At 40.0% G+C, this 27,668-nt stretch overlaps 1 protein-coding gene across 1 annotated transcript; it reads left to right on the top strand.

The window, feature by feature from the left end:
• Positions 1-1,209: 1,209 nt before the first annotated feature.
• On the top strand, positions 1,210-27,621 carry LOC138909798 (uncharacterized). The gene is made up of 3 exons (XM_070201013.1): positions 1,210-1,815; positions 2,181-2,292; positions 27,263-27,621. Exons 1-3 carry the CDS (start codon positions 1,210-1,212, stop codon positions 27,619-27,621), a joined length of 1,077 nt encoding a protein of 358 aa, XP_070057114.1.
• Positions 27,622-27,668: the final 47 nt, after the last annotated feature.

Below are 27,668 nucleotides of genomic sequence, written 5' to 3'. Positions count from 1 at the left end.
TAGAGCTCATGTACTCATTGACATAAGGTTCTGGCATGGTATTTCAGTTGTATCCATTATTACAATTATTTATCCTATTCCACTTTTGAGACTTATACTTATTGTTATCGAAGTTTATTTTTGTATATTGAATGTTGGCTTACCTAGCAAGCAGTGTTAGGCGTCTTCATGGCTTTGGTGGGATTTGGGATCATGACAAGTTGGTATCAGAGCATTAGGTTCTTAGGTCTTAGGAGTCATGAGCAAGTCTACTAGAATCTTGGGGATCGGTACGTAGACGTCTGTACTTATCTTAGAGAGGCTATAGAGCTGTTAGGAAACTTCTCTTTCTTTCATTTTCTATCGTGTGAATTTGTTTACCCCTAAGTATGAATCGTTGTTTTTCCATTCTCTCACAGATAGTGAGGATATCATCGGGTGCAATTGAGCAAGTGCCGGTACACCAAGCTCGGGCAGTGAGAGGTCGAGGTTGAGGTCGAGGCAGAGGTAGTGGCGGAGCACGCATCGCAACTAGAGTCCCTGTTCGTGAAGCTACTGTGGAGCTGCTAGTAGATTCTATTGAGGATCAGGTTCATGTCAATGATGATTAGCCGAAGGTACTAGCTCAGGTTCCTCAAGGCCTATTTGTTTCACTAGCTATTCAGGATTCTTTGGTCTGTATGGTTGGGTTGTTCGAGAGTTTAGCTCATGCTGGGGCATTTTCTACTATACCAGCCAATTCCTAGGAAGAGGGAGAAGAACTGACTCCATCTACCTGTACCCCAGAGCAGGTGGCCATGGTTATCAGACCCTTGCAGTGTTACTAGTTGGGGGAGTCCAACCTACTATTGCCATGCAGCATGAAGATAGGCTTGCAATGTCAGCTGATGAGCTGAAGAGATTGGATAAGTTTACCAAGTTGCATCCTCCTCACTTTAGTAGTACACCTTCGAAGAATGCTCAGGGATTCTTGGATCATTGCCAAGAGATTCCGGAAATTTGGGACTAGTAGAGTCCAACGGAGTTGATTTCACCGCCTTCCAAATGTAGGGTTTAGCCAAGAGGTGGTGGCAGGTTTATGAGATGGGCAGACCAGTAGGATCACCTCCTCTTACCTGGGCTTAGTTCTCCAAGATATTTGGAGCATTTCATACCCCGCACTAGGAGATAGGAGCTGAGGTATAGTTTGAATACCTTCAACGGGGTTCGATGTCAGTCACCGAGTATGAGATGGAGTTCACAGAGTTGCCCCATTATGCTACTGTGTTGATATCCTCAGAGGAGGAGAGAGTGAGGAGATTCATTAATGGTCTTCACCATGGTATTCATACTACTATGTCTAGAGAGGTGGAGTTTTGGAAGAGTGTGGGCAAGGCAGGGTTGAAGTGGCTCACTATGTTATTTAATGCCATTTTTAGAACGAAGAAGATGCCTGAAGAGTGGAGGTGGAGCACGATGATTCCTGTATGCAAGAATAAGGGTGATATCCAAAATTACAATAACTATCGGGGTATCAAGCTGCTTAGCCATACTATGAAAGTTTGGGAGAGAGTGGTAGAGTTAAGGGTGAGGAGGAGTGTGTCTATTTCCGAGAACAAGTTTGGGTTTATGCCAGGGCATTCGACTACAGAATCCATCCACCTTGTTAGGAGATTGATGGAGCAATATAGGGAGAGAAAGAAGGACTTGCATATGGTGTTCATCGACTTAAAAAAGGCGTATGATAATGTTCCGAGGGTGGTTTTGTGGAGATGTTTGGAGGCTAGAGGTATACATATTACCTATGTTAGGTTGATTAAGGACATGTATGATGGAGTAAAGACCCGAGTGAGGACGGTGGGTGGGGACTCAGACCATTTTTCGGTTATCATGGGGTTGCATCAGGGGTCGGCACTCAGACCTTTTTTGTTTGCTCTGGTGATGGACGTACTGACGCGCCACATCCAAGGGGAGGTTCCTAGGTGTATGCTATTTGTAGATGATATTGTTTGATTGACGAGACGCGAGACAGTATGAACGTGCAATTAGAGGTATAAAGGCAGACCCTGGAATCTAAAGGTTTCAAGTTGAGCAAGACCAAGACAGAATACTTGGAGTGTAAGTTCAGTGGCGAGACTCAAGGAGGGGAAGAAGAGGTGAGGCTGGACTCGCAGGTCACCCCTAGGAGAGGGAGTTTTAAGTACCTTTGGTCTATTATTCAGGGGGATGGGGAGATTGATGAAGATGTCACACATCGTATTGGGGCGGGATGGATGAAATTGAGACTCACTTCAGGTGTTTTGTGTGATAAGAAGGCGCCACCGAAACTTAAGGGTAAGTTCTACAGAGTGGTAGTCAGACCAACAATGTTGTATGGGGCTGAGTGTTGGCCAATCAAGATCGCTCATGTCCAGAAGATGAAGGTAGCGGAGATGAGGATGTTGAGATGGATGTGCGGGCACACCAGGTTAGATAAGATCAGAAATGAGGTTATTCACGACAAGGTGGGTGTGGCCTCTATTGAGGACAAGATGCGGGAAGCGCGACTTAGGTGGTTTGGTCATGTGATAAGGAGGATCACAGACGCCCCGGTGAGGAGGTGTGAGAGGTTGACAATGGAGGGCCTACGAATAGGTAGAGGTAGGCCAAAGAAGAGGTGGGAAGAGGTGATTAGGCAAGATATGGCGCAACTTCAGCTCATCGAGGACATGACCCTTGATAGGAAGGTATGTAGGTCAAGGATTAGGGTAGTAGAGTAGGTATTCTAGAGTGTTCATAACAGTAGTATTGGCACGCAGTTTCGCTTTCTGTTGGTAGTAGGTTTTTATGCCTAATCGTTGTTTTCTTTCATTGTTGATCACCTTACTGTCTTGTTATTTTTATTCTGCTTTTATATGGCTTTTTGGTATTGTCCCTTCTTGTCTATATTTTCATTAATGTTGTGCTTATGCTTTCTTGAGCCGAGGGGCTATGGAAAATAGCCTCTCTATTCTCACAAGGTAGGGGTAAGGTCTGCGTACACACTACCCTCCCAGACCCCATGGTATGGGATAATACTGGGTATGTTGTTGTTGTTGTAGAGAGGTGGAGATCGAGACTGCATTTGAATAGGTTGTGGAGATAGCATGTCATATTGGGCACATTTTACATTGAGACTAGAGAGATGATGCAGTGTAGGGACAAAAGGTCCCAACGTTCAGGGATATTCAGTAGTGTCTCATCTAGAGGCCGAGGTTGATTTGGGGGAGGTCATTCTAGCACGACAACTTATCAGTCACCACCACCCAGTCGAGGATCTTCTGTGCAGTATTCATTCAGTGCACTTTTAGAACAAAGTTCTCATCGCACTCCATCTTTTCAGGGTTCATCAGTACCCGGTTCTTCTAGTGGTTATTCTAGTTCAAGAGGTCTGACTCAGGCCCCACAGTCATTTTCAGTTAGAGGGTACCATGAGTGTAGAGATTTGGGGAATTTCAAGAATTATTGCCCCTCTCTTCACAGAGTACAGTACACTAGGGAGGTCAGACTATGGTTCATGCACCAGTTGCTATACCACCCACTCAGCCAGTTTGGGATGGAGGTCATCCAGGACAGGGTCGTCCTAGAGGGGGAGCTCAGTCTAGCGGAGGATAGGCAAGATGTTATGCATTCCTAAGGAGGACATACTCAAAACATGAATACATGGGGACCGTCAAGGCCTCTAACATACTGTACATAATGAACCTATGTCTACAAAGCCTCTAAGAGTATTTGACATCAAAAGATGATCGGAACTGGCTCCACCCTATCCAAAGGGGTGTGTGTGTGTGTGTGTATATATATATATATATATATATATATATATACATAGGCTAATCTGATAACCTCTAAACTCGGCTGTACTCCAGATAAAATGGAGCTTCGCCAATCCTCACCTAGATATCGACTCCGTATATGATAAGAGCCCGTCAAACTGGATACATGAACCTGCAAGCATGAATGTAGTGCCCCGATGATGGGACATTAGTACAAAGAAATGTAAGGCAAATAACATATGAATAACTTAATTGAAATTGAACTGACATGTATGTATGATATACTGAATGATATCTGGAGGGTTAATGAGATCCGGGAATCATACTTACCTTATTCTGACTCGTAACATATCTAAGTATTGAATTATCCAACTTACCTTACAAAGGATGTAGACTGAAAAGGGAAGGCTCTGGTTGCCAAGAACATCTAATGTAGTATATACATCTAATTTGTGTCAAGATATACCTGAACTTGTTCCCACATGCTATATGTACTGCAAACCATCATATTATGGAACTTCATCTATAACATTCTTCTAGCCCTCATACCTTATATCTGAATACTAACCTCAAATAGATCAAACATCTCTAGGGCTGCACTGAAATATAAAAGTGGCACTTACGTGTTTCATAAGAGACCATCCGTAAGGCTCACTCATAAACATGAATAACCAGCGGCTCGTACGCGTAACATAGTAGACCGTCCGTATGTCTCATAATACTGAGGTTTGACTATGCGTGCAACTAAGACCGTCCATAACCAACCTTCATTATGCACCTATGAGTTCATAGACCGTCCATAGGGCTTCACTATACACCTACGCATTTATAGATCATCCGTAGGGATCATGTCTTATACATATTCATTTCATATCACTCATGCAGACATCATTCACTCACAAATAGATAAACTCGTAATCATAAACATACAAGTTTGTGAGTAACTCATCACAATAACCAATCCTTATTCCTTAGCCACTTTCTACGTCATCCTTCGTATTCTATATTATTTAGCCATAAAGAACGTTGTAAATATTTTGAAATAACACTTCTATCCTTATTTCACATCACCTCTCATTTTTGGGGATTACATGATTCATTCTACTTATAGCTATGTAATATTCTTAGCTTGTGAGGCTACTCGTTATATTCTTAGCTATGTAATATATATATATATATATATATATAACAAGAGTTGCTGGATTTACACTCTATCAACTTATATTCTTATTGCTAAACTTATCATATTCTATAATTTATGACTCCATAGATAACGTATATCATCTCTTAACATCACCCTCATATATAATCAACCTTATTTAACTTGAGAGCAACATAACTATCTTCGTGGCTCTTTATCAATTTTGTGAACACAAACGTGTAAGTATTGGAAGTTGTGCCATTATTTAGGTCGAAACATTCTTATCATTCTGCAATTATACATTATGCTACCTTGTTGAACTATTCATTTATAACTATCCCTCATTATACGAACAATATATTGCTTATGATTCGTCAGACCATTTGTACGTAATGTTTAATTAACATCTAGACGTCTTGTTACATATAAAAGACAAATACCTTTCGGAAGGCAATATTTACTCCTTAAGAATACATGAAAATATGATCAACACAATCAATCTCAACATTCGTATGACTATACTCGTGAACGGACCTTAATCGTCGGTATAGTACGTATACTAAGGCCCGTCCCCTTGAATTTCTTATAAGGGCAACATAACTTACGGAATCATGCCAAAGAAAAGAATGCAAGACCTTACATACCTCAAAATATATCGTCCAATCCTCAAGCTAACTTAGCCTGCAGCTCCTGTGTCTACAACCAATGAACAATACTTTTGTCACAATAAGAATGCCATTACTTATCGCATTTGAACGACACACTTTATTCTACGATAAATCAGACAGCACCTCCCTTGTTTATATGACTTCCCACAAGTTACAACAGACAACAATAGCCCAAACAACATCAACAATACTTATAATGAGCCTTTCAAAGCTGTTTAACAATCCCGACGAGCGGCAAGCTCGGTTTGTGACTAAACAACTATAGTTTTAAACCTTTTATTCCTTCCAGAATTTATCAACAACATTAACCGCCACATATTCAAATATTCCTACTAATTTTCAGCCAAAATACAACTATAAAATGACCCCATAAGAGTCCCACAAGTTCAGCAACTCAAAACTTATTTTTCAGATTACTAAAACACTTTTCCGACTTGTCTTTTCTTTCAAATCTAGCAACACAACCAACAGTATATAATTAAGCCTATTCTTACATAATACAGCCTTGAATTCAACTTAAAAGTAAGTTCTCAACCAGCCAACAGTGACGCCACAACAAAGAACATACTACTCTTTCGAAACTCGCAAGTTTTAGTCTTTATGATCGAACTACAACTCATAGAAGGTTAGAAAAGGGAAAGAGAAATATAAACTTACCTTGGACTGAGTAGAACCCACGAAACCTAGTCCTACTAATCCAAAACCAGTCCCCCAACCCAGCTACAAGAAGGAAATTAGCAAGTTGTCCGGGTTTTTCGGCACTAGAATCACGTCATATCACCCGAAATCACCTAGGGCTTGTGTAGGATTTTTGGGGGAGGAGTTGCAGGGTCTCAATCTGAAGTTCTTCGTCTGAAATATGAGTGAAATAAATGATCTAATTCAGCCCTTAAAATGCCCCTTTGACGCCCATTTTCTGGGATTTATTTGGTCCCTTCATTTAAACAAGTAGGTGGCACACCTACTTGTCACCTACCAGTCTGTGCAGGCTTGCAAAAATGTGAATATCTATCTACTATGACATCGTATCGATGAAAATTTTAATTTTTTAGAAACTAGACTCATATATCTTCAATTTGGTAGGTGGATCATCCTGTAATTCCATGTATATTGGGAGCAAAGATCTTCTACATTTGACCTAATTTTCCGCGCATTTATGAACATAACTTGTGACAACTTTCGTTTCACGACTTGCTTGACTTCAAAACATAACACACAACTATCATACGACTAACATAACTCATAACATCATATTATTATTATGTTAAGCACCCTAGTCTCATCCCAAAAGAATATGTTATAACATTTCCAACTTATCGACTTTCGGCAAAACTTATTTTCTTCCATTCGTTTAGCTTCTAAACTTTTTAATACTCTTGGTACTTGCTTTTCACGATCTTAAATATTTGTACCTCCAAGGTTACATGATTAACTTACTGTATGTAATTCCAAAGATGATATCATTTATAAGCTTACATCAATTGGCTTTCGACGTACCCTTATGTACGAAAATATGGGGCGTAACATTATTCCCCCCTTTGAAACATTCGTCCTCGAATGTTGACTAATGCGCTTATTAGTCTCATAACCTATAGCTCTTATGAATATTTTAATACTATTTTTTCCATCAAGGCAACTGTTCTGTGAATAAATCTAAATGCTAGGGCATTCCCCCTGTAGGCCTTTTTCTCATACCACGATTTATGGTCGTAATTCTTTCAATCTCTTAACTGTTGCTACCTTCTGTCATGCAGCCTGTACGACTCTGTCCTTTTATGCATGCCTACGCAACTCTTCTCTCCTTTTTACTCCAGCTTTTAGCCAATATCTAGGCCTCACTTTGTGAACATATATAGAACTATGACAAGTTGTCCCTCTGGGAATCTATAGGTGTATTGAAGTTCTTCGCTCAGTACTTTTTTGAACTTACGACTATTTCTATATTCTGTTTCATAGCCTCGGTTATCTATACTTATGTCTTTACTGCATCTAGGTAGGTCGTACTATACCATAACACTTACTTCTATTTATTATTACCAAGGTCTGCTACCCAACTTCAGGTTACTCTCTCGCTGCTTATCCTATATGTATAAATCTAAGTCCTTTAATGCTTCCTCATTACTGGTCATCTTAAGAATGGAAACCTAATCTTATATCATTATTTGGAACATTTATCCAACTATTATTGATTCACCTTAATGTTGACTATAATCCACTAGTGATAACTTGAAACTTCTTACGTAATACATTTTCACTAGGGATCACGTCTCGTCGGCTAACATATGAAGTTATATGCTTGATCCACCTTAGGGACGATACTATACTTCAATAACCGTATTTCATAGCATCTCAACGTGATTCATCTTATGGGAGGTATTCGAATCCTGTGCAATTCATAAAATCCCTTCTCATTGAATCATTACTTCAACCGAAAGCTATATTCCTAGACATCATCCTCTTATCGTTTATCACACTCACACTCCTATTCTACTACAAGGGCAGCATTCCATCTCTTCTAAATGCTCTTAGTCCTAACCTCCCTCGAGTTCATTCAAGCTATACTGAGCTTTCTATAACTTACGAAAACCATCAGCTCTCTCATTTTAATGGGCTTAATCCTGAGTATTACTTATTCTCATCACCTTCTCACTCACCTTTTCTTATCCTTACTCTTGTCTACCTAAAACTTTGTCGCTTTACTATACTTTAGCTTGCGACTTACATGTATCTATCCATACTACTCGCGGCCTTCATTTAATTTGCTAGCATCATAGATTTCCTTATGTTATTATTGAACCCCAAGTGAGACATCATGTCGCCTCCGACTCTTCTTTACTCTCGTAACTAAACCTCTCGGTACCTGGAAATAATAGGATGGAAGATATGCTACTGACGACACCACTATCAGTGCTGGATAATGAATCACGATGCTTCTAGCCCTATATTTGAAGTCTGGACTATCCACAAACTTCCATACTTGAGTATCTCGTATCTTTACATTTACTTACTCACCTTTTCTTATACTTACTCTTGTCTACCTAAAAATTTGTCTCTCTACCATACTTTAGCTTGCAAACTACATGTATCTATCCATACAACTCGCGACCTTCATTTAATTTGCTAGTATCATAGATTTCCTTATGTTATTATTGAATTGCAAGTGAGACATCATGTCTCCTCCAGCTCTTCTTTACTTTCGTAACTAGACCTCTCTGTACCTGGAAACCATAGGTTGGAAGATATGCTACTGATGACACCACTACCAGTTCTGGATAATGAATCACGATGCTTCTAGCCCCATATTTGAAGTCTAGACTATCCACAAACTTCCGTACTTGAGTATCTCGTATCTTCACCTTTGCTTACTTAACTTTAAATCTCCCATCGCATCTTCTATCGCTTTCATAACCTTCCTTCCACATAGGTGGAGTTTATATCGATACCTTGAAGCTCTACTATAATACTTGCACCTCTGGTGCATACACAATCCGGCGGGAGCTTCAAACTGACTTCTTATGACTCAACTCTATGACACGATCTGGAAATGAAAGAAGGGTAACATTTCCTAAATGCCCTGTAGCCTCTTAATTGTAAGTGCGGCGTACAACACACCCATAAGTGAGACTCTACTAGACACGGCTTTGTAGACTCCCTAGGACACGACTGCTCTAATACCACTTTGTCACGCCCTAACCTGGGGAGGCGTGGCTGGCACCCGGTGCCATACTGGCCGAAGCGAACCACTCTGTAACTCATGATCGTTTGATGAAAACTAGAACATACGTAGGTTGACTTGGCTGAACTTATTCTTCCTGTAACTATCATAGGCCAACATGACGAAAACTCATAAAGTACAACTGTAAGTGGGCAAACGATGTATCAGCGAACCATCATACTCTAAACATGCATACACGTGAGTCGTCAAGGCCTCTAACATATTATACATAATAAACCTGTGTCTACAAAGCCTCTAAGAGTATTTGACATCAAATGATGGTCGGGACAGGGCTCGAACCTACCCAAATATATATATATATATATATATATATATATATATATATATATACATAGGACAATTTGATAACCTCTAGACTCGACTGTACTCCAGATGAAATGGAGCTTTGCCAATCCTCACCTGGATATCAACTCCATCTATGATAAGAGCCCGTCAAACTATATACATGAACTTGCAGGAATGAATGCAGTGCCCCGACGATGGGACAGTAGTACAAAGAAATGTACTAAGTATGTAAGGCAAATAACATATGAATAACTTAATTGAAACTGAACTGACATGTATGTATGATATACTGAATGATATCTAGAGGGTTAATGATATCTGGGAATCATACTTACCTTATTCTGACTCGTAACATATCTAAGTATTGAATTATCCAACTTACCTTACAAAGGATGTAGACTGAAAAGGGAAGGCTCTGTTGGCCAAGAACATCTAATGTAGTATATACATCTAATTTGTGTCATGATACACCTGAACTTGTTCCCACATGCTATATGTACTGCAAACCATCATATTATGGAACTTCATCTATAACATATTTCTAGCCATCATACCTTATATCTAAATACTAACCTCAAACAGATCAAACATCTCTAAGGCTACACTGAAATATAAAAGTGGCACTTACGCGTTTCATAAGAGACCGTCTGTAAGGCTCACTCATAAACATGAATAACCAGTGGCTCGTACGCGTAACATAGTAGACCATTCGAGCGTCTCATAATACTGGGGTCTGGCTATGCGTGCAACTGAGACCGTCCATAACCAACCTTCATTATACACCTATGCATTCATAGACCGTCCACAGGGCTTCACTGTACACTTATGAGTTCGTAGACCGTCCGTAGGGATCTTGTCTTATACATATTCATTTCATTTCACTCATGCAGACATCTTTCACTCATCAATAGATAAACTAGTATTCATAAACATACAAGTTCATGAGTAACTCGTTACAATAACCAATCCTTATTCCTTAGCCACTTTCTATGTCATCCTCGTATTCTATATTATTTAGCCATAAAGACCGTTGTAAATATTTTGAAATTGCACTTCTATCCTTATTTCACATCATGTCTTTTTTTTGGGGATTACATGATTCTTTCTACTTATAGCTATGTAATATTCTTAGCTTGTGAGGCTACTCGTTATATTCTTAGCTATGTAATATATATATCCATTCATCAATACATAACAAGAGTTGCGGGATTTACACTCTTTCAACTTATATTCTTATTGCTAAACTTATCATATTCTATAATTTATGACTCCATATCGTCTCTTAAATTTATCATATTCTATAATTTATGACTCCATATCCTTGCTAAATGTATATCGTCTCTTAAAATCACCCTCATATATAATCAACCTTATTTAACTTGAGAGCAACATAACTATTTCCGTGGGTCTTTATTAGTTTTGTGAATACAAACGTGTAAGTATTGGAAGTTCTGCCATTATTTAGGTCGAAACATTCTTATCATTCTGCAACTATACATTATGCTACCTTGTTAAACTATTCGTTTATAACTATCCCTCATTATACGAACACTAAATTGCTTCTGATTCGTCAGACCATTCGTACGTAATGTTAAATTAACATCTAGACGCCTTGTTACATATAAAAGACAAGGACCTTTCAGAAGGCTCTATTTACTCCTTAAGAATACATGAAACTGTGATCAACATAATCCATCTCAACATTCATGTGACTATACTCGTGAACAAACCTTAATCATCGGTAAAGTACGTATACAAAGGCTCGTCCCCTTGAATTTCTTATAAGGGCAACATAACTTACGGAATCATGCCGAAGAAAAGAATGGAAGACCTTATATACCTCAAAATATCTCGTCCAATCCTCAAGCTAACTTAACCTGCAGCTCCTGTGTCTACAAGCATTGAACAATACTTTTATCACAATATTAATGCCATAACTTATCCCATTTGAACGACACACTTTATTCTACGATAAAACGGACATCACCTCCCCTGTTTATATGAATTCCCAAAAGTTACAACAGCCAACAATAGCCCTAACAGCATCAACAATACTTATAATAAGCCTTTCAAAACTATTTAACAATCTAGCCAAGCGGCAAGCTCGGTTTGTGATTAAACAACTATAGTTTTAAACCCCTTATTCCTTCCAGATTTATCAAAAATATTAACCACCACATATTCAATTATTCCTACTAATTTTCAGCCACAATACAACTTTAAAATGACCCCATAATAGTCCCACAAGTTCAGCAACTCAAAACCTATTTTGGAAATTTATGGAGTTAGTCAAAAATTGGAACTGCTGGTGTATGTTGTAGAAACTGAGTCACATTGGACGCTAATGGTGAATTTTGACCCTCATTCGAGGACGAATGATTCTAAGTGGGGAGGATGTAAGCCCCCGTAAATATTTCATCTAAAACCCGAGGTTTTGAAGAAATATTTTAGAAGTGTAGGGCATTTCTGCGGTCCATTCTACGGTCACAGAACTGGTATACGGACATTCACATATTGGCCGCAGACTAAAGCAGAGAGCTGGGCAAAATTTCGGACCATTATATGGTCAATTATGCGGCCGCATAACCCATCGTAGACCTAGCATCAAAATTTATGGAGAGAAGTTCTGCGGCGCATTATGCGATCGCAGAACAGGTCTGCGGACCGCAGACTGGTCGCAGAGTGGGGCAGAATTGCCCAGTTCTGGAGGGCCATTATGCGGCCTATTTTGCAGACTGCAGAAGCATTATGCGGTCGCATATGCGACCGCAGATCTGTGACGGGGCTTCATTTTTATAATTTTATAACCCGACCCCCATTTCGTTTATCTAGCCTAAGGGTTCATTTCTGGGGGATCACTTGTCATTTTAGAGAGAGGAGAGAACTATTCTAGAGAGAGGAAAGGGAGGGTTAAGGATTTCATTACTCTACCTTGATCGAACCTTGGGATTTCATCAAAAGGAACTTGCTAGGGTTTCAAAAAGGTAAGAATTTCTTACTCCAAATTCTTCAATTTCGGGTTTGGGGTTGATTATGGGTGATACGGGTAGATATATGACATGCAAGAGCTAATAGGGCTTGTGGGGAAGTTGTTGAACAATCTTGGGTGGTTTTGTTGTTAAATTGGTTGAGGGAAAGGTTGGTTCATCGTTGTAACAACCCTTGTCATACGAATTTCTCTAATTGTGCTTGTAATTCTCCCTTCCTCTACAGATTGGCATCGTTAGGAGTGTTGGGACATTATTGTTGCATTACGAAAAGCTCTTTCGAGGTATGTTGGCTAAACTCTTCTCTTAGAATTAAACCCTAAAATACCCTTGTAAGTCCCGTGATGCTTATTATAAATTGAATTATTCCAAATAAGCCTTGTGTCAAAACAAATATGTGTTCAATATGTATTCCAAAGATTCTTGTTATGTTGAGTTACCGTTTGAGAATGTGATTTAAGTATGGGCTGTGTGTTATTGTGTTATAATTTAAAAATGTTTTTCTAACGAAAGTTATCATGTCAAATTATGTAAAAGAAATAACATGTGCCTAAGACCCTAAATTGCTCAAATATATGTTTAAAGTCTTGATTTGAAAGGCCTTGTTGTCGATTATCCATAATGGTATTTGAAAGTGAAAGAAGAGAACATGAAATATGATGTGCGGCCAACGTGCCAAGAACGATATTGCGTCATGGCTATTGGTGCCAACGAAATGAATGATATACAAAAGATTATGAAATAAGTGGTAAATCTTTTTAATAGTAAATGTCTTGGGAGTATCTATTAGCCACCGAGGAAGGGTAGGTCGAAATAACCTAATCCCGAAACTACACGTGGCGGTGTAGGAGTGATTAAGGGGTAAATCCCCGTGACAATGTGATAAGGTTGTTTCCCCTTATATGGGATGAGATTGATGTGTTGAGCTGTTTCCCCTTAAATGGGATGAGATTATTGCCAGCGAGATGTGACGTGATGTCGACCTACACGGCATTGTGGTGAGACGACTTAGCCAGTCGGGCTGGGATCGGACGCCATGCCGCACACATGGTGGTATTGTGAGTGTATGTCTCGGGGTGAGATGGCTTAGCCGGTCGGGCTGAGATCGAACTCCGTGCTAAAACACGGTGGTATATCGGTTCAAAAGATCTCCCAACTTAAAATACTGAAATTTACTTTTCCCTAACTTGACACATTGTTACCATTTGATCCTTTTATTGATTTCTTGGTTCCTTCTCTGTTTATTGTTATTCGTTATATTGAGAGGGTGCTTAGTTTTAATACTAGTACCGTTCCATATGTACTAACGTCCCTTTTGCTGGGGGCGCTGCATCTTTAATGGATGCAGGTGGTTCCACAGCAGGTGGTATTGATCAGTGATAGCAGCACACCCTCTCCTCAGCTGACTTGGTGAGCCCCACTTCATTTTGGAGTCCTGTATCTCTTATCCTTTGTACATAGAATTTTGAGGTATAGCCGGGGCCTTATTGTCGGCATTATCATAACACTCTTTTGTTCATGTTAGAGGCTCCGTTGACAGAGTGTGGGTTGTTTCTGTTTTTGGGAAAGTTAAACTAAAAATGTTGTAATCGTATCATCTGTTTCACTTTAATTATGATTTTACAATGTACTGTTTTGTGGACTTGTTAATGACGTAACTAATGGAAAAGAACTAGTGTTGTTCACATGACTTCTTACTAACTAATTAATGAAAGGCATTCTTGTCACGCCCCAAAATCGGAGAGCGCAACCGCCGCTCAACCGAGTGAATCCGACTGAGCAAGCCTGTTAGATTTCTTTCTACTGAACTCATCCATTAATGGAGATAATACATATTTGCATTAATTAGACAAAAAGGTGTTCATGTCCACAATACCAATTCATTACCAATAGTTCCATCATTTTTAATGTCTTAAATAGAACAAGTAATACAACCATAACATAACATAGTTTGTCTTTCCCAACGCCAATACATAACCCACAATATGTCTACGGAGCCTCTAAAGAGTACAATGACAGTACCGGAAACAAGGCTCCGGCTATACCTCAAAATATGATAACACATACGAAATAAAAGATGCACAACCCCGGAATGAGATGGGGCTCACCAAGTTAGCTGGGAAGAATGAGCACCACTATCACTGGTCAAAATCCTCCGCCGTGGAACCACTTGCATCCATTAAAGATGCAGCGTCCCCAGCAAAAGGGATATTAGTACATGTCGAATAGTACTAGTATGATAACCAAACACCAGTTAAAGAATTCGGAAATACAATATAAATATGATGAACCGGGGCGACAATAGAATAGCACAGTTAACCATTTAAACCAAAGCAAGCTTATCAAGAGCTGTCGTTAACATTTATAGAATTTAAGATGAGATCCTCTGTAACCGTTCCCACACAAAGCGGCCCCACCGCCTTACCCAAATGTATGCGGGTGGAGGTGTAAACACAATACCAAAACTCTACTAAAGCGGCCTTGCCGCCTCACCCCAATGTATGCTGGTAGAGGTGTAAACACAATACCCATAACTCTACTCAAGCGGCCCTTCCGCCTCACCCCAGTGTATGTGGGTGGAGGTGTAAACACAATATCCATTTTCACACAAAGCGGCCCCGCCGCCTCACCCCAATATATGTGCGGGTGGAAATACATCAATGATACCAATATCTACACAAAGTGGCCCTGCCGCCTCACCCCAATATATATATATATATATATATATATACGGGTGGTGGTGAAACAACAATACCAAAATCATACACAAAGCGGCCTTGTCGCCTCACCCCAATATATGCGGGTGGAGGTGTAACCCCAATCACATTCTCTACACAATTTGGCATAATAGTTTTCCACATAAATCACGACTTGGAATCATAACACGTAGATGCACAATCCATAGTTTGGAACACATCCTCAATTTATAATACAATATCATGGGAGCATTTGAAACGCAAATTAAACATATATCTTTGTCACAAAACTTATTCGGAATACTCAACTTGTAATAAATATCTTGGAATTTACAAGGATACTGGGGTTCCAATTCTTAAAGAAGAGTTTAGCCAACATACCTCAATGGAGCTTCCTTAAACTCTAAAATGTTCCGGAATTCTTAGCAACTTCAATCTATTTTAAAAATATAACAAATTGAACAAAAATTAGGAAGATGCTCATGGTTCTAGCTCATTTAAGTATTTTATCAAACACTAGATGTGCATTAAGGTTTCAAGGTCCTTTTATAGAGGATTCGATCATGCCACAATCCAATCTCTACCATTTGTAGCTCAACAAACTTCCTACACCCTTTGATAACACATGCATGTAAAATAAACAACTCTCATGCCCAAAAATTATCTTGCTAATTACCCATTTTTAGACAACATTCGAAATTGAGGGTTAGGGTGTAGAATCTTACCTCTAGGATGAAGACCTAGTGAGTTTCCCTTCTCAATCTTCCAAAATTTGAGCAAGAAATGAAGAACAATTATTGAGGAACACCTTCTCACTCTAGGGCACTCTCTCTCACTCTAAAATGTCAGATTTTAGCTCAAAAATGGCCCAAAGCGTGTATTTAACGAAGTAGGGTCGGGCTTTAAAAATCCAAAAATGAAGCTCCGGAACAAGGTCTGCGATCGCATAATCGATATGCGGACCGCATATCGGCCGCATAATTAGTGTCCAAAGCTGGCCAAAAATCTGGCTGGGTCTGCGATCACTATGTGGCCCACAAACCTGTTCTGTGGTCGCATAATGAACCGCAGAATGGCATCCAAAATTGCCCCTCTCCTGCCTCACTCTGCGACCATTATGCGATCCGCAAAGTGATTCTGCGGTCGCATAATGGACCACAGAAATGCATTTTTCTGCCAAACATTTTCCTTTATCCTTCAGTGCATTGTTCAACTCAAAAAGTTCGAGCAAAATTTTCTTTTGCAACACGAAACATTATTTGCTTTTGCAAAATTTTATGGGGCCTTACATTCACCCCCACTTAGGATCATTCGTCCTCGAATAAGGGTCAAAATCTATTATTAGCATCTTGTGCAACTCAGTTTTCATACCACACACTAGCAGCACCAAATTTGGCTAACTCCCTAAATTTCCAAAATTTTCGCCAGAGTTTCCCCTGTAACTGGGCCTATCCACCTGTCAGAGAGCCACAGAAACACACCCTCAAAACATATATATAATCCAATAACGTAACATAAATCATAACAACACCAATTATGGCCTCACATACAATATATTTAGAAAGAAGCACCTTTACATTACTGAACAAGTGATACAAGAATCCATAGGCGACAGTTTTATAGAAAGGTTACATAGCTTATACAAACAAGTAAGGATACTTCTTTTTCATCTCTTCCTCGGCTTCCCAAGTAGCCTCTTCAACCTGTTGGTTTCGCCATAACACTTTCACGGAGGCAATTTCTTTATTCCTCAACTTTCAGACTTGCCTATCAAGAATGGCAACTGGAATTTCTTCATACGATAGTTCTTTATTAACCTCAATGGTCTCAACTGGAATAATGCGTGTCAGGTCTCCAACTACTTTCTTTAACATAGATACATGAAACACCGGTTGCATTAATGACATCTTAAGTGATAGCTCAAGCTTGTATGCCACCTCACCAATCCTCTGAATGATTCTGTATAGTCCGACATACCTCGGACTCAATTTCCCTTTCTTACCAAACCGCATCACACCCTTCGTGGGACAAACTTTCAAGAATACCCAATCATCTTCTTTGAACTCCAAATCCCTACGACGAATATCCTAATAGGATTTCTGATGACTCTGAGCAGCCTTCAACCGCTCCTTAATGATTTTAACTTTTTCCATAGCCTGATGCACGAGGTCTAGCCCTATCAACTCTACTTCCCCAATTTCGAACCACCCAATGGGAGATCTGCATCTCCTTCCATATAAAGCCTCGAACGGTGCCATCTGAATGCTAGCATGATAACTATTATGGTAGGCAAATTCTATGAGTGGTAAATGGTCATCCTAGCTACCTTTTAAGAATAGAATGCAAGCACGTAATATATCCTCAAGCATCTGAATAGTCTACTCTGCCTGCCCGTCAGTCTGCGGGTGAAAGGTTGTACTAAGATTCACTAGAGTACCCAGACCTTGCTGAAATTTCTTCCAAATTTTTGCGGTGAATTGTGCTCCCCGATCAGAAATGATGGAAACCGGAGTGCCATGCAACTTGACTATTTATTTGATATACAACTGAACATAATATTCCGCTGTGTCGGTAGCCTTAACCGGCAAAAAGTGTACTGATTTCGTGAGTCGATCCACAATCACCCAAATTAAGTCAAACTTACGAGGAGTGTGGGGTAATCCTAACACAAATCCCATATTAATCATTTCCCACTTCCACATTGGAATTTCTATGTTCTGTGACAACCCACCGGGCCTTTGGTGTTTGGCCTTCACTTGCTGACAATTTGGACATCTCGCCACAAAGTTCGCTACATTTCTCTTCATATCATTCCACCAATAGACTTCCTTAAGATCATGATACATTTTCGTAGAACCCGGGTGCACGAAATACCTAGAAGTGTGAGCTTCAGTCATAATTCTTTCACGGAGACCATCTACAGTTGGAACACATAGACGCCCTTGGTACCTTAGTGTACCATCACCCATGCCAAGAGAAAATGCCATGGTCTTATGTTTATGAATCCCCTCTTTCAATTGTGCCAGCAATGGATCGTTGTATTGCTTCTCCTTGACTTCCACAACAAGTGATGATTCAGCCATATTTCGCACAATCACCCCTCCTTTACTAGAGTCCGCAAGACGAACTCCTAAACTAGCCAATCGGTGAACTTCCTTGGCCAATGGCATTTGATATGTCTCCAAGTGAGCTAAACTACCCATAGATTTCCGGCTAAGAGCATCTGCCACAACATTGGCCTTTCCCGGGTGATACAGGATATCGATATAGTAATCTTTGAGTAACTCAAGCCATCTCCTCTGCCTTAGATTCATTTCCTTCTGCTTGAAAATATATTGAAGGCTCTTATGGTCCGTGAATATATCAACATGGACCCTTTATAAATAATGACGCCAAATTTTCAATGCAAATACCACCGCCGCAAGTTCTAAGTCATGTGTTGGATAGTTCTTTTCATGATTCTTGAGTTTCCTAGAAGCATAAGCTATCACCTTGCCATGTTGCATTAATACGCACCCATGCCCAATTCTTGAAGCATCACAATATACCACAAATCCATCTGCACCCTCTGGTAAGGTCAACACCGGTGTCGTAGTCAATCTTGCTTTCAATTCCTGGAAACTCCTTTCACAAGCATATGACCATTAGAATTTAACTGCCTTCTGAGTCAATTTAGTCAATGGAGAGGCAAGGGTAGAAATCCCCTCCACGAATCTTCTGTAATACCCAGCTAAGCCTAAGAAACTGTGAATCTCTGTTGGAGTTGTAGGCCTCGATCAATTCCTCACAGCCGCAATCTTTTGAGGATCAACCATAATTCCTTCACTAGAGACTACATGACCCAATAATGTAACAGATTCAAGCCAAAATTCACATTTCAAAAATTTTGCATATAACTCGTGCTGATATAGGGTTTGTAGAACTACCTTGAGATAATCAGCATGGTCCTCCCGACTCCGCGAATAAACAAGAATATCGTCAATAAACACTATCACGAAGGAGTCGAGGAAAGGTTTGAAAACCCGATTCATAAGATCCATGAAAGCTGCTGGGGCATTTGTTAGCCCAAAAGACATTACCAGAAATTCAAAATGCCCATACCGGGTTCTAAAAGTTATTTTCGAAACATCCTGCTCCTTGATCTTCAATTGGTGATACCCGGATCGTAAATCAATTTTGGATAAGTACTTAGTACCTTGCAATTGGTCAAACAAGTCATTTATCCTTGGCAGTGGGTACTTATTCTTGATCGTGACCTTATTAAGCTGCAGATAATCAATACACATTCTCAGTGACTCATTTTTCTTCCTTACAAAAAGGACCGGTGCGCCCCAAGGCGACACACTTGGCCGGATAAAACCCTTTTCTAACAAATCTCTCAATTGTTCCTTTAGCTCCTTCAATTCTGTTGGTACCATTCTGTATGGTGGAATAGATATAGGATGCGTGTCTGGCATCACATCAATCCCAAAATCAATCTCCCTATCTGGAGGGATACCAGGGAGTTCATCTGGAAAGACTCCCGCAAATTCATTCACAACAGGCACGGACTCAAGCGTAGTGCCTCAGCATTGGTGTACGTAACCCAGACCAAATGGTAAATACACCGCTTGTTGATCATTTTTGTGGCCTTAAGGTAAGAAATAAACCTACCCTTCGGCACTACATCATCACCCTTCCACTCAATAACTGGCTCATTTGGAAATTCGAACCTAACAGTTCTAGTTTGGCAATCAAGCTTGGCGAAACATGAATAAAGCCAATCCATCCCCACTATCATATCAAAATCGACCATTTTCAATTCAATAAGATCGGCCACGGTGTCACGACCACGCAACGTGACAGCACAATCCCTATAAACCCGCGCGGCCAAAATAGAATCACCAACCGGAGTAGATACAGAGGACGGCTCATGAAGCTGTTCTGGTTCTATCCCAAATTCCATGGCAACATAAGGAGTGACATATGACAAAGTGGAACCAGGATCAATAAGAGCATATACATCATGGGATTGGACAGATAATATACCTGTGACAACATCTGGAGAAGCCTCAGAATCGTGATGCCTCTGCATAGCATAAAATCTGTTGGGTCCTCCCGAATTTTGTACACCACCCCTAGCTGTACCACGCCCTGCTGGTGCTGGGGTGCCTCGAGCTGGAGGTATTGTGGATGTAGTAGTGGCAGAATTAGCTGGCTGTGCCACACCTCTGCCCATATTTCGGCGGGACGAGCGGCAATCCCTATGAATGTGGCCCCTCACACCACACCTATAGCATACTGGTAGGTCCATGAAGCAGGACCCAAAGTGCATCCTCCCATACTTAGGGCATGGAAGCCTCCGCTGCTGAAATCTTCTATCAGGCCGACCCTACTGGTGGGGTCCCATGTTGCCCTGACTGGGTCTAGATAACTGTGCACTCATCGAAGACTGAGTGAATGATTGAGATGGTCCTGATAACCCTCCCCTGAATGCCGACCTACCACCACCACCACCGGAAGAACCACCAAAGTTGCCTGCGGACCGGGCCTTACTGCTACTCTCACGCTCCATTCTATTCTTCAATTTGCGGGTCTCTGTGGCTTGAGTAAATGCCACCATCTTACCATAGTTCATATCGTAATTCAAGGCAGCTGTAGAGGCCTCATTGATAACCAAGGGGCTAAGGCCCTGTACAAACCGGCGCACTCTAGCCTCCATAGTGGGCAACATGTGAATAGTATACTTGGACAAGCGCGCAAACTCCATATGATACTCCCACACATTCATACTACCCTACTTAAGGCTTTCAAACTCAGCGGCACGGGCTGCCTTAATTTCGGCAGGCAAGAAATGATCCATAAAGGCATCGGTGAACTCACCCCACCTTGCCGGAGGGCTTCCCTCCTCACGGGATTCCTCCCACAAATCAAACCAAGAATAGGCCACCCCTTTCAGGCGGTAGGAGGCCAACTCCACTCCCTCCGTCTATGTAGAATGCATAAACCGAAGAGTCTTATGCATCTCATCAATGAAGTCCTGGGGGTCCTCCTCGGGATCAGTACCCGTAAACACTGGAGGATCTAACTGAAGAAACTTATTCACCCTGGAACTAGCAGATTCCCCTGGTTGACTGGAAGAAGTAGGCCTAACACTCGATCTCTGGGCCTGAGAAGCCACTATCTATGTCAACATTTGTATGGCTCTCTTAAGATCAACATCAGACACACCAGAATCGGAAGCTGGAGCTGGAGGTGGAACTGGAATATCAATTGGAGGAACCGTTGCACCTTCAGTAGGTGTAGGGACAGGTGCGGTCTGATCAGCTATGGTAGAATCAGGCAGTGTAGTAACTGGGGGAATATCCTCATCCCTCGGGTGCTCACCCGCATCATCAAATGTAGGATCAACTACCAATCCCGGGGTGACATTGGCTCTTTGGCCAGTTCTTGCCTTCTTCTTAGGCGCCATGTACTAAATATTTAGAGCAACGCACGAGTTAAAGGAGGAACAATCTTACAATCAGCTTTATCGCACGATCGAGGACATAGAAGAAGTGTATTATTCCTAAGTGCCCAAGTATCATCCTAATTATAGATGTGATCGACAACACACTGATAATAAGGACTCTACTAGACACGGCTCTGAGACATCCTAGGACACTTTAAAACCTTAGGCTTTGATACCATGTTTGTCACGCCCCAAAACCGGGGAGCGTGACCTGCGCTCAACCGAGTGAACCCGACCGATCAAGCCTGTTAGATTTCCTTCTACCCAACTCATCCATGAATGGAGATAATATATATTTTCATTAATTAGACAAAAAGGTGTTCATGTCCACAATACCAATTCATTACCAATAGTTCTGTCATTTTTAATGTCTTAAATAGAACAAGTAATATAACCATAACATAACATAGTTTATACTTCCCAGTACCAATACATAACCCACAATATGTCTATAGAGCCTCTAAAGAGTACAATGATAGTGCCAGCAATAAGGCTCCAGCTATACCTCAAAATATGATAACACATACGAAACAAAAGATGCACAACCCCGGAATGAGATAGGGCTCACCAAGTCAGCTAGGAAGAATGAGCACCTCTATCACCGGTCAAAATCCTCCGCTGTGGAACTACCTGTATCCATTAAAGATGCAGTGCCCCCGGCAAAAGAGACGTTAGTACATGTCGAACAGTACTAGTATGAAAACCAAACACCAATTAAAGAATTCGGAAATACAATATAAATATGATGAACCAGGGCGACAATAGAATAGCATAGTTAACCGTTTAAACCAAAGCAAGCTTATCAAGAGCTGTCATTAACATTTATAGAATTTAAGATGAGATCCTCTGTAACCGTTCCCACACAAAGCGGCCTTGCCGCCTCACCCCAATGTATGCGGGTGGAGGTGTAAACATGTCACGACTCGAAATTCCCACTTTCGGGACCGTGATGGCGCCTAACATTTCACTTGCTAGGCAAGCCAATGTTAGAATAATATTAGCCATTTTTAAACAATTTTAAATTAATTAATAACAAGGAAACCAATGCGGAAGTAAAGTCTGAAATGTAGTGAATAATCCATAATAATAGCGATGTCTAAATACCATCTCAGAATTGGTGTCACAAGTGCACGGGCTTCTAGAATAATACAAATAAAGGTCTGAATAAAATAAAGTTGTCTGAAAATAAATACACAGCTAAAATAAGATAGATGGGGACTTCAGAACTGCGGACACTGTGCAGTTATACCTCAAGTCTCCTCTAAGTAGCTGAAATCCGAGCAAGTTTATGTACGCCGCTGGGACCAACTCTGAAATCTGCACAAGAAGTGCAGAGTGTAGTATCAGTACAACCGACCCCATGTACTGGTAAGTGCCGAGCCTAACCTCGATAAAGTAGTGACGAGGCTAAGGTAAGTCACTTACATTAACCTGTACGCAATAATAGTAGTAACCACAATAATAGAATTAAATCAGATAACTCATTTTTAATAGTTGAAGCCAACTCAGCAGTCATAACCAATTATTATTTCAACCAATTTTCGTTGCAGCATACAACCCGCTCCCACAATATATTCATTTTCAACCCTCCAATATATTTGTTTTAATCAAGTATAAATATATACTTTTAAATAAGTCAGTAACCCGATCCCCCAATATGGACTTTTTAATTAGTTTGTTACGGCGTGCAATTCAATCCCCCAATATAGACTTTTTAATAATTCTGTTGCGGCGTGCAATCCGATCCCCCAATATAGACTTTTTTATAAGTCTGTTGCAGCGTGCAATCCGATCCCCCATATATATATATATATATATATATATATATATATATATATATATATATATATATATATATACACTTTCATTTCCATTGCGGCGTGCAACCCGTTCCCCCAATATATTTCAACAACTCATAAATGTAATAAAAATACTCCAATAAATACCACGTTCGATGAGAAACTATTAAGCACCAAGGCACACAATAATTATAATTTATTTATGAACAAAAAATGACAATTAGCAATTAATTTTGAAAATCATAGAGAAAATAGGCAGTTTAATATTTAATATGCTAAATGTCAAATAGCAATTAAGACACATAAGTCAAATAAGCATGTAACAATTATTGCAGGAATTCAAGAAATAATATTTGACAAGGAATATGAGTGAAACAATTAAAATAATAATTCATTCATGATTTAAAATGATTTATAATTTTTCAAGTAATTATGCAAATAATTAATTTGACTACGTATAGACACTCGTCACCTTGCCTATACATGATTCACATGCATCTCACATAACAAATAATTTAAGGATTCTATTCCCTCAAGTCAAGGTTAACCACGACAGTTACCTCGCTTCGCAACCAAATTCAAGTTTCCAATACACCCTTGCCTCGCGAATTAGTGTCCGAAATCCTCGAATCTAGTCATAAACAATTCAATATATTCAATACAAATCGTAGAAATTAATTCCATATGAATTTATAAATTTTTCTGATTAAAATCCAAAATTCATCCCAAAATTCATCAGTGGAGCCCATGTCTCGAATCTCGGAAAAACTCACGAAATTCGAACACTCGTTCCGATACGAGTTCAACCATACAAAAATTATCGAATTCCGATGTCAAATGGACCTTCAAATCTAAATTTTTTATTTTTGGAAAGTTTTACAAAAGTTCCAATTTCTTCCATCTAAATACGAAATAAAGGATGAATATAGACATGTATTCATGAAATATAATAACTTTTGGTTATAGAACACTTACCCAATTCAAAATCGTGAAAATTCCCTTTGAAATCGCCCAAATTCGAGACTTAAAACTCAAAAATGAGTAAAAATGGCGACTTCCGAATTTATGGGCTCTGCCCAGTCTTTTCCGCATCTGCGGACCATGTTTTCGCACCTGCGAGCCCGCATTTGCGAGAAAAATCTCGCATTTGCGAAGTGGGGCTGCAAGGCGAGGCCTCGCATCAGCGGAGGAAAAAATGCGCACCTGCGCTGCCTTCCGCTTCTGCGATTGTTGAGTCCGCTTTTGCGGACGTGCGGGTGCGTTCAAGTTTCCGCACCTGCGGACTTTTGCCCAGCTTGCCCAGGCCGCTTCTACGAGGGATGGCTCGCTTCTGCGAGCTCGCACCTGCGATGGAATTTCCGCAGGTGCGATTACATCAGATGGCAGAAACCTTCAGATTTCGTTCTAAGTCCAAATTCGATCCGTTAACCCTCCGAAACTCACCCGAGGCCCCCGAGACCTCAACCAAATATACCAACAAGTCCAAAAACATAACATGGACTTATGTGGGGTCTCAAATCATATCAAATAACATCGAAATTACAATTCACACCTCGATCAAAATTTTGAGTTTCAAACTTTTAAATTTACAAAACTTGTGCCGAAACATGTTAAATGAATCCGGAAAGACATCAAATTTGACACACAAGTCATAAACGACATAACGGAGCTATTCCAATTTTCAGAATCGGATTCCAACCCCAATATCAAAATATCAAACCCGTGGTCAAACTTTTGGAAATCTTTAGCCTTTAAATTACTAATTTTCGTTAAATGGTCAAAACTTGAGCTATGGACCTCCAAATTAAATTCCGGGCATATGCCCAAGTCCCAAATCATGATACGGACCTACCGAAACTGTCAAAATACTGATTCAGGTCTGTTTACTCAAAATGTTGACCAAAGTCAACTCAGTTGAGTTTTAAGGCTCTATTTCACATTTTAATCTATTTTACACATAAAAACTTTTTGGAAAATTATACGGACTGTGCACGCAAGTCGAGAAATAATAAATAGTATTTTTTGAGGTCTTAGAACATAGAATTAATAATTAAATTTAAAGATGATATTTTGGGTCATCACAAAACACAATACCAAAACTCTACTAAAGCGGTCTGCCGCCTCACCCCAATGTATGTGGGTGGAGGTGTAAACACAATACCCATAACTCTACTCAAGCAGCATTGCCACCTCACCTTAATGTATGCGGGTGGAGGTGTAAACACAATACCCATTTTCACACAAAGCGGCCCCGCCGCCTCACCCCAATATATGTGCGGGTGGAAATACATCAACAATACCAATACTTACACAAGGCGGCCCTGCCGCCTATATATATATATATATATATATATATATATATATATACGGACGGTGGTGCAACAACAATACCAAAATCATACACAAAACGGCCTTGCCGCCTCACCCCAATATATGCGGGTGGAGGTGTAACCCTAATCACATTCTCTACACAATTTGGCATAATAGTTTTCCACATAAATCACAACTTGGAATCATAACACGTAGATGCACAATCCATAGTTTGGAACACATTCTCAATTTATAATACAATATCATAGGAGCATTTGAAACGCAAATTAAACATATATCTTTGTCACAAAACTTATTCGGAATACTCAACTTGTAATAAATATCTTGGAATTTACAAGGATATTGGGGTTCCAATTCTTAAAGAAGAGTTTAGCCAACATACCTCAATGGAGCTTCCTTAAACTCTAAAATGTTTCGGAATTCTTAGCAACTTCAATCTATTTTAAAAATATAACAAATTGAACAAAAATTAGGAAGATGCTCATGGTTCTAGCTCATTTAAGTATTTTATCAAACACTAGATGTGCATTAAGGTTTCAAGGTCCTTTTATAGAGGATTCGATCATGCCACAATCCAATCTCTACCATTTGTAGCTCAACAAACTTCCTACACCCTTTGATAACACATGCATGTAAAATAAACAATTCTCATGCCCAAAAATTATCTTGCTAATTACCCATTTCTAGACAAAATTCGAAATTGAGGGTTAGGGTGTAGAATCTTACCTCTAGGATGAAGACTTAGTGAGTTTCCCTTCTTAATCTTCCAAACTTTGAGCAAGAATTGAAGAACAATTATTGAGGAATACCTTCTGACTCTAGGGCACTCTCTCTCACTCTAAAATATCATATTTTAGCTCAAAAATGGCCAAAGCGTGTATTTAACGAAGTAGGGTCGGGTTTAAGAAACCCAAAAATGAAGCTACGGAAAAAGGTCTGCGATTGCATAATCGATATGCGAACTGCATATCGGCCGCATAATTAGTGTCCAAAGATGGCCAAAAATCTGCTTGGGTCTGCGGTCACTATGGGTCTGCGGTCACTATGCGGACTGCAAAAATATATTTTTCTGCCAAAAAGTTTCCTTTATCCCTCAGTGCATTGTTTAACCCAAAAAGTCTGAGCCACGGCGAGCTTGTCTTTATTTATGGGTGAGTTGGGTAGACGAAACTGTGCAGGCTTGCTCGATCGGGGTAACTCTATTGAGCGCCGGTCATTCTCCCGAGGTCGGGGCGTGACACGACTTTTGGTGAAACTTATTTTTTTTGATTTGTTTAGCTTCTAGGCCTTCCAATCCACTTGGTACTTGATTTTCATGATCTTAAATATTTGTACCTCCAAGGTAATATGACTAACTTACTTTATGTACTTCCAAAGATGATATCATTTCTAAGCTTACATTAATTGACTTTCGATGTACCCTTACGTATGAAAACAAGGGGTGTAAAAAGACCGAGGCTGTTTCTTCTGATATAGTGATTACAGGTGTTAATTCTGTGTTCCACAAGGACGCTTCGGTATTGTTTGATCCTGTTTCTACTTATTCATATGTGTCATCATACTTTGCTTCTTGTCAAGTTATGCCCTGTGGTTCTCTTGATGCTCTCGGGCATGAATCTACACATATTGGTAATTCTATTGTGGTGGATCGAGTTTATTGGTCATGTATGGTCAATATTTGTGGTTTTGAGAAGAGGGTGGACTTTCTATTGTTAGAATGGTGGATTTTTATGTGATCTTGGGTATGGATTGGTTATCTCTGTACCATGTTATTCTGGATTGT

Source organism: Nicotiana tomentosiformis, chromosome 4 (assembly GCF_000390325.3).
Source record: "Nicotiana tomentosiformis chromosome 4, ASM39032v3, whole genome shotgun sequence".
In the NCBI taxonomy this organism is placed as follows: Eukaryota; Viridiplantae; Streptophyta; class Magnoliopsida; order Solanales; family Solanaceae; genus Nicotiana; species Nicotiana tomentosiformis.
This window is presented reverse-complemented; position numbering and strand designations above follow the sequence as displayed.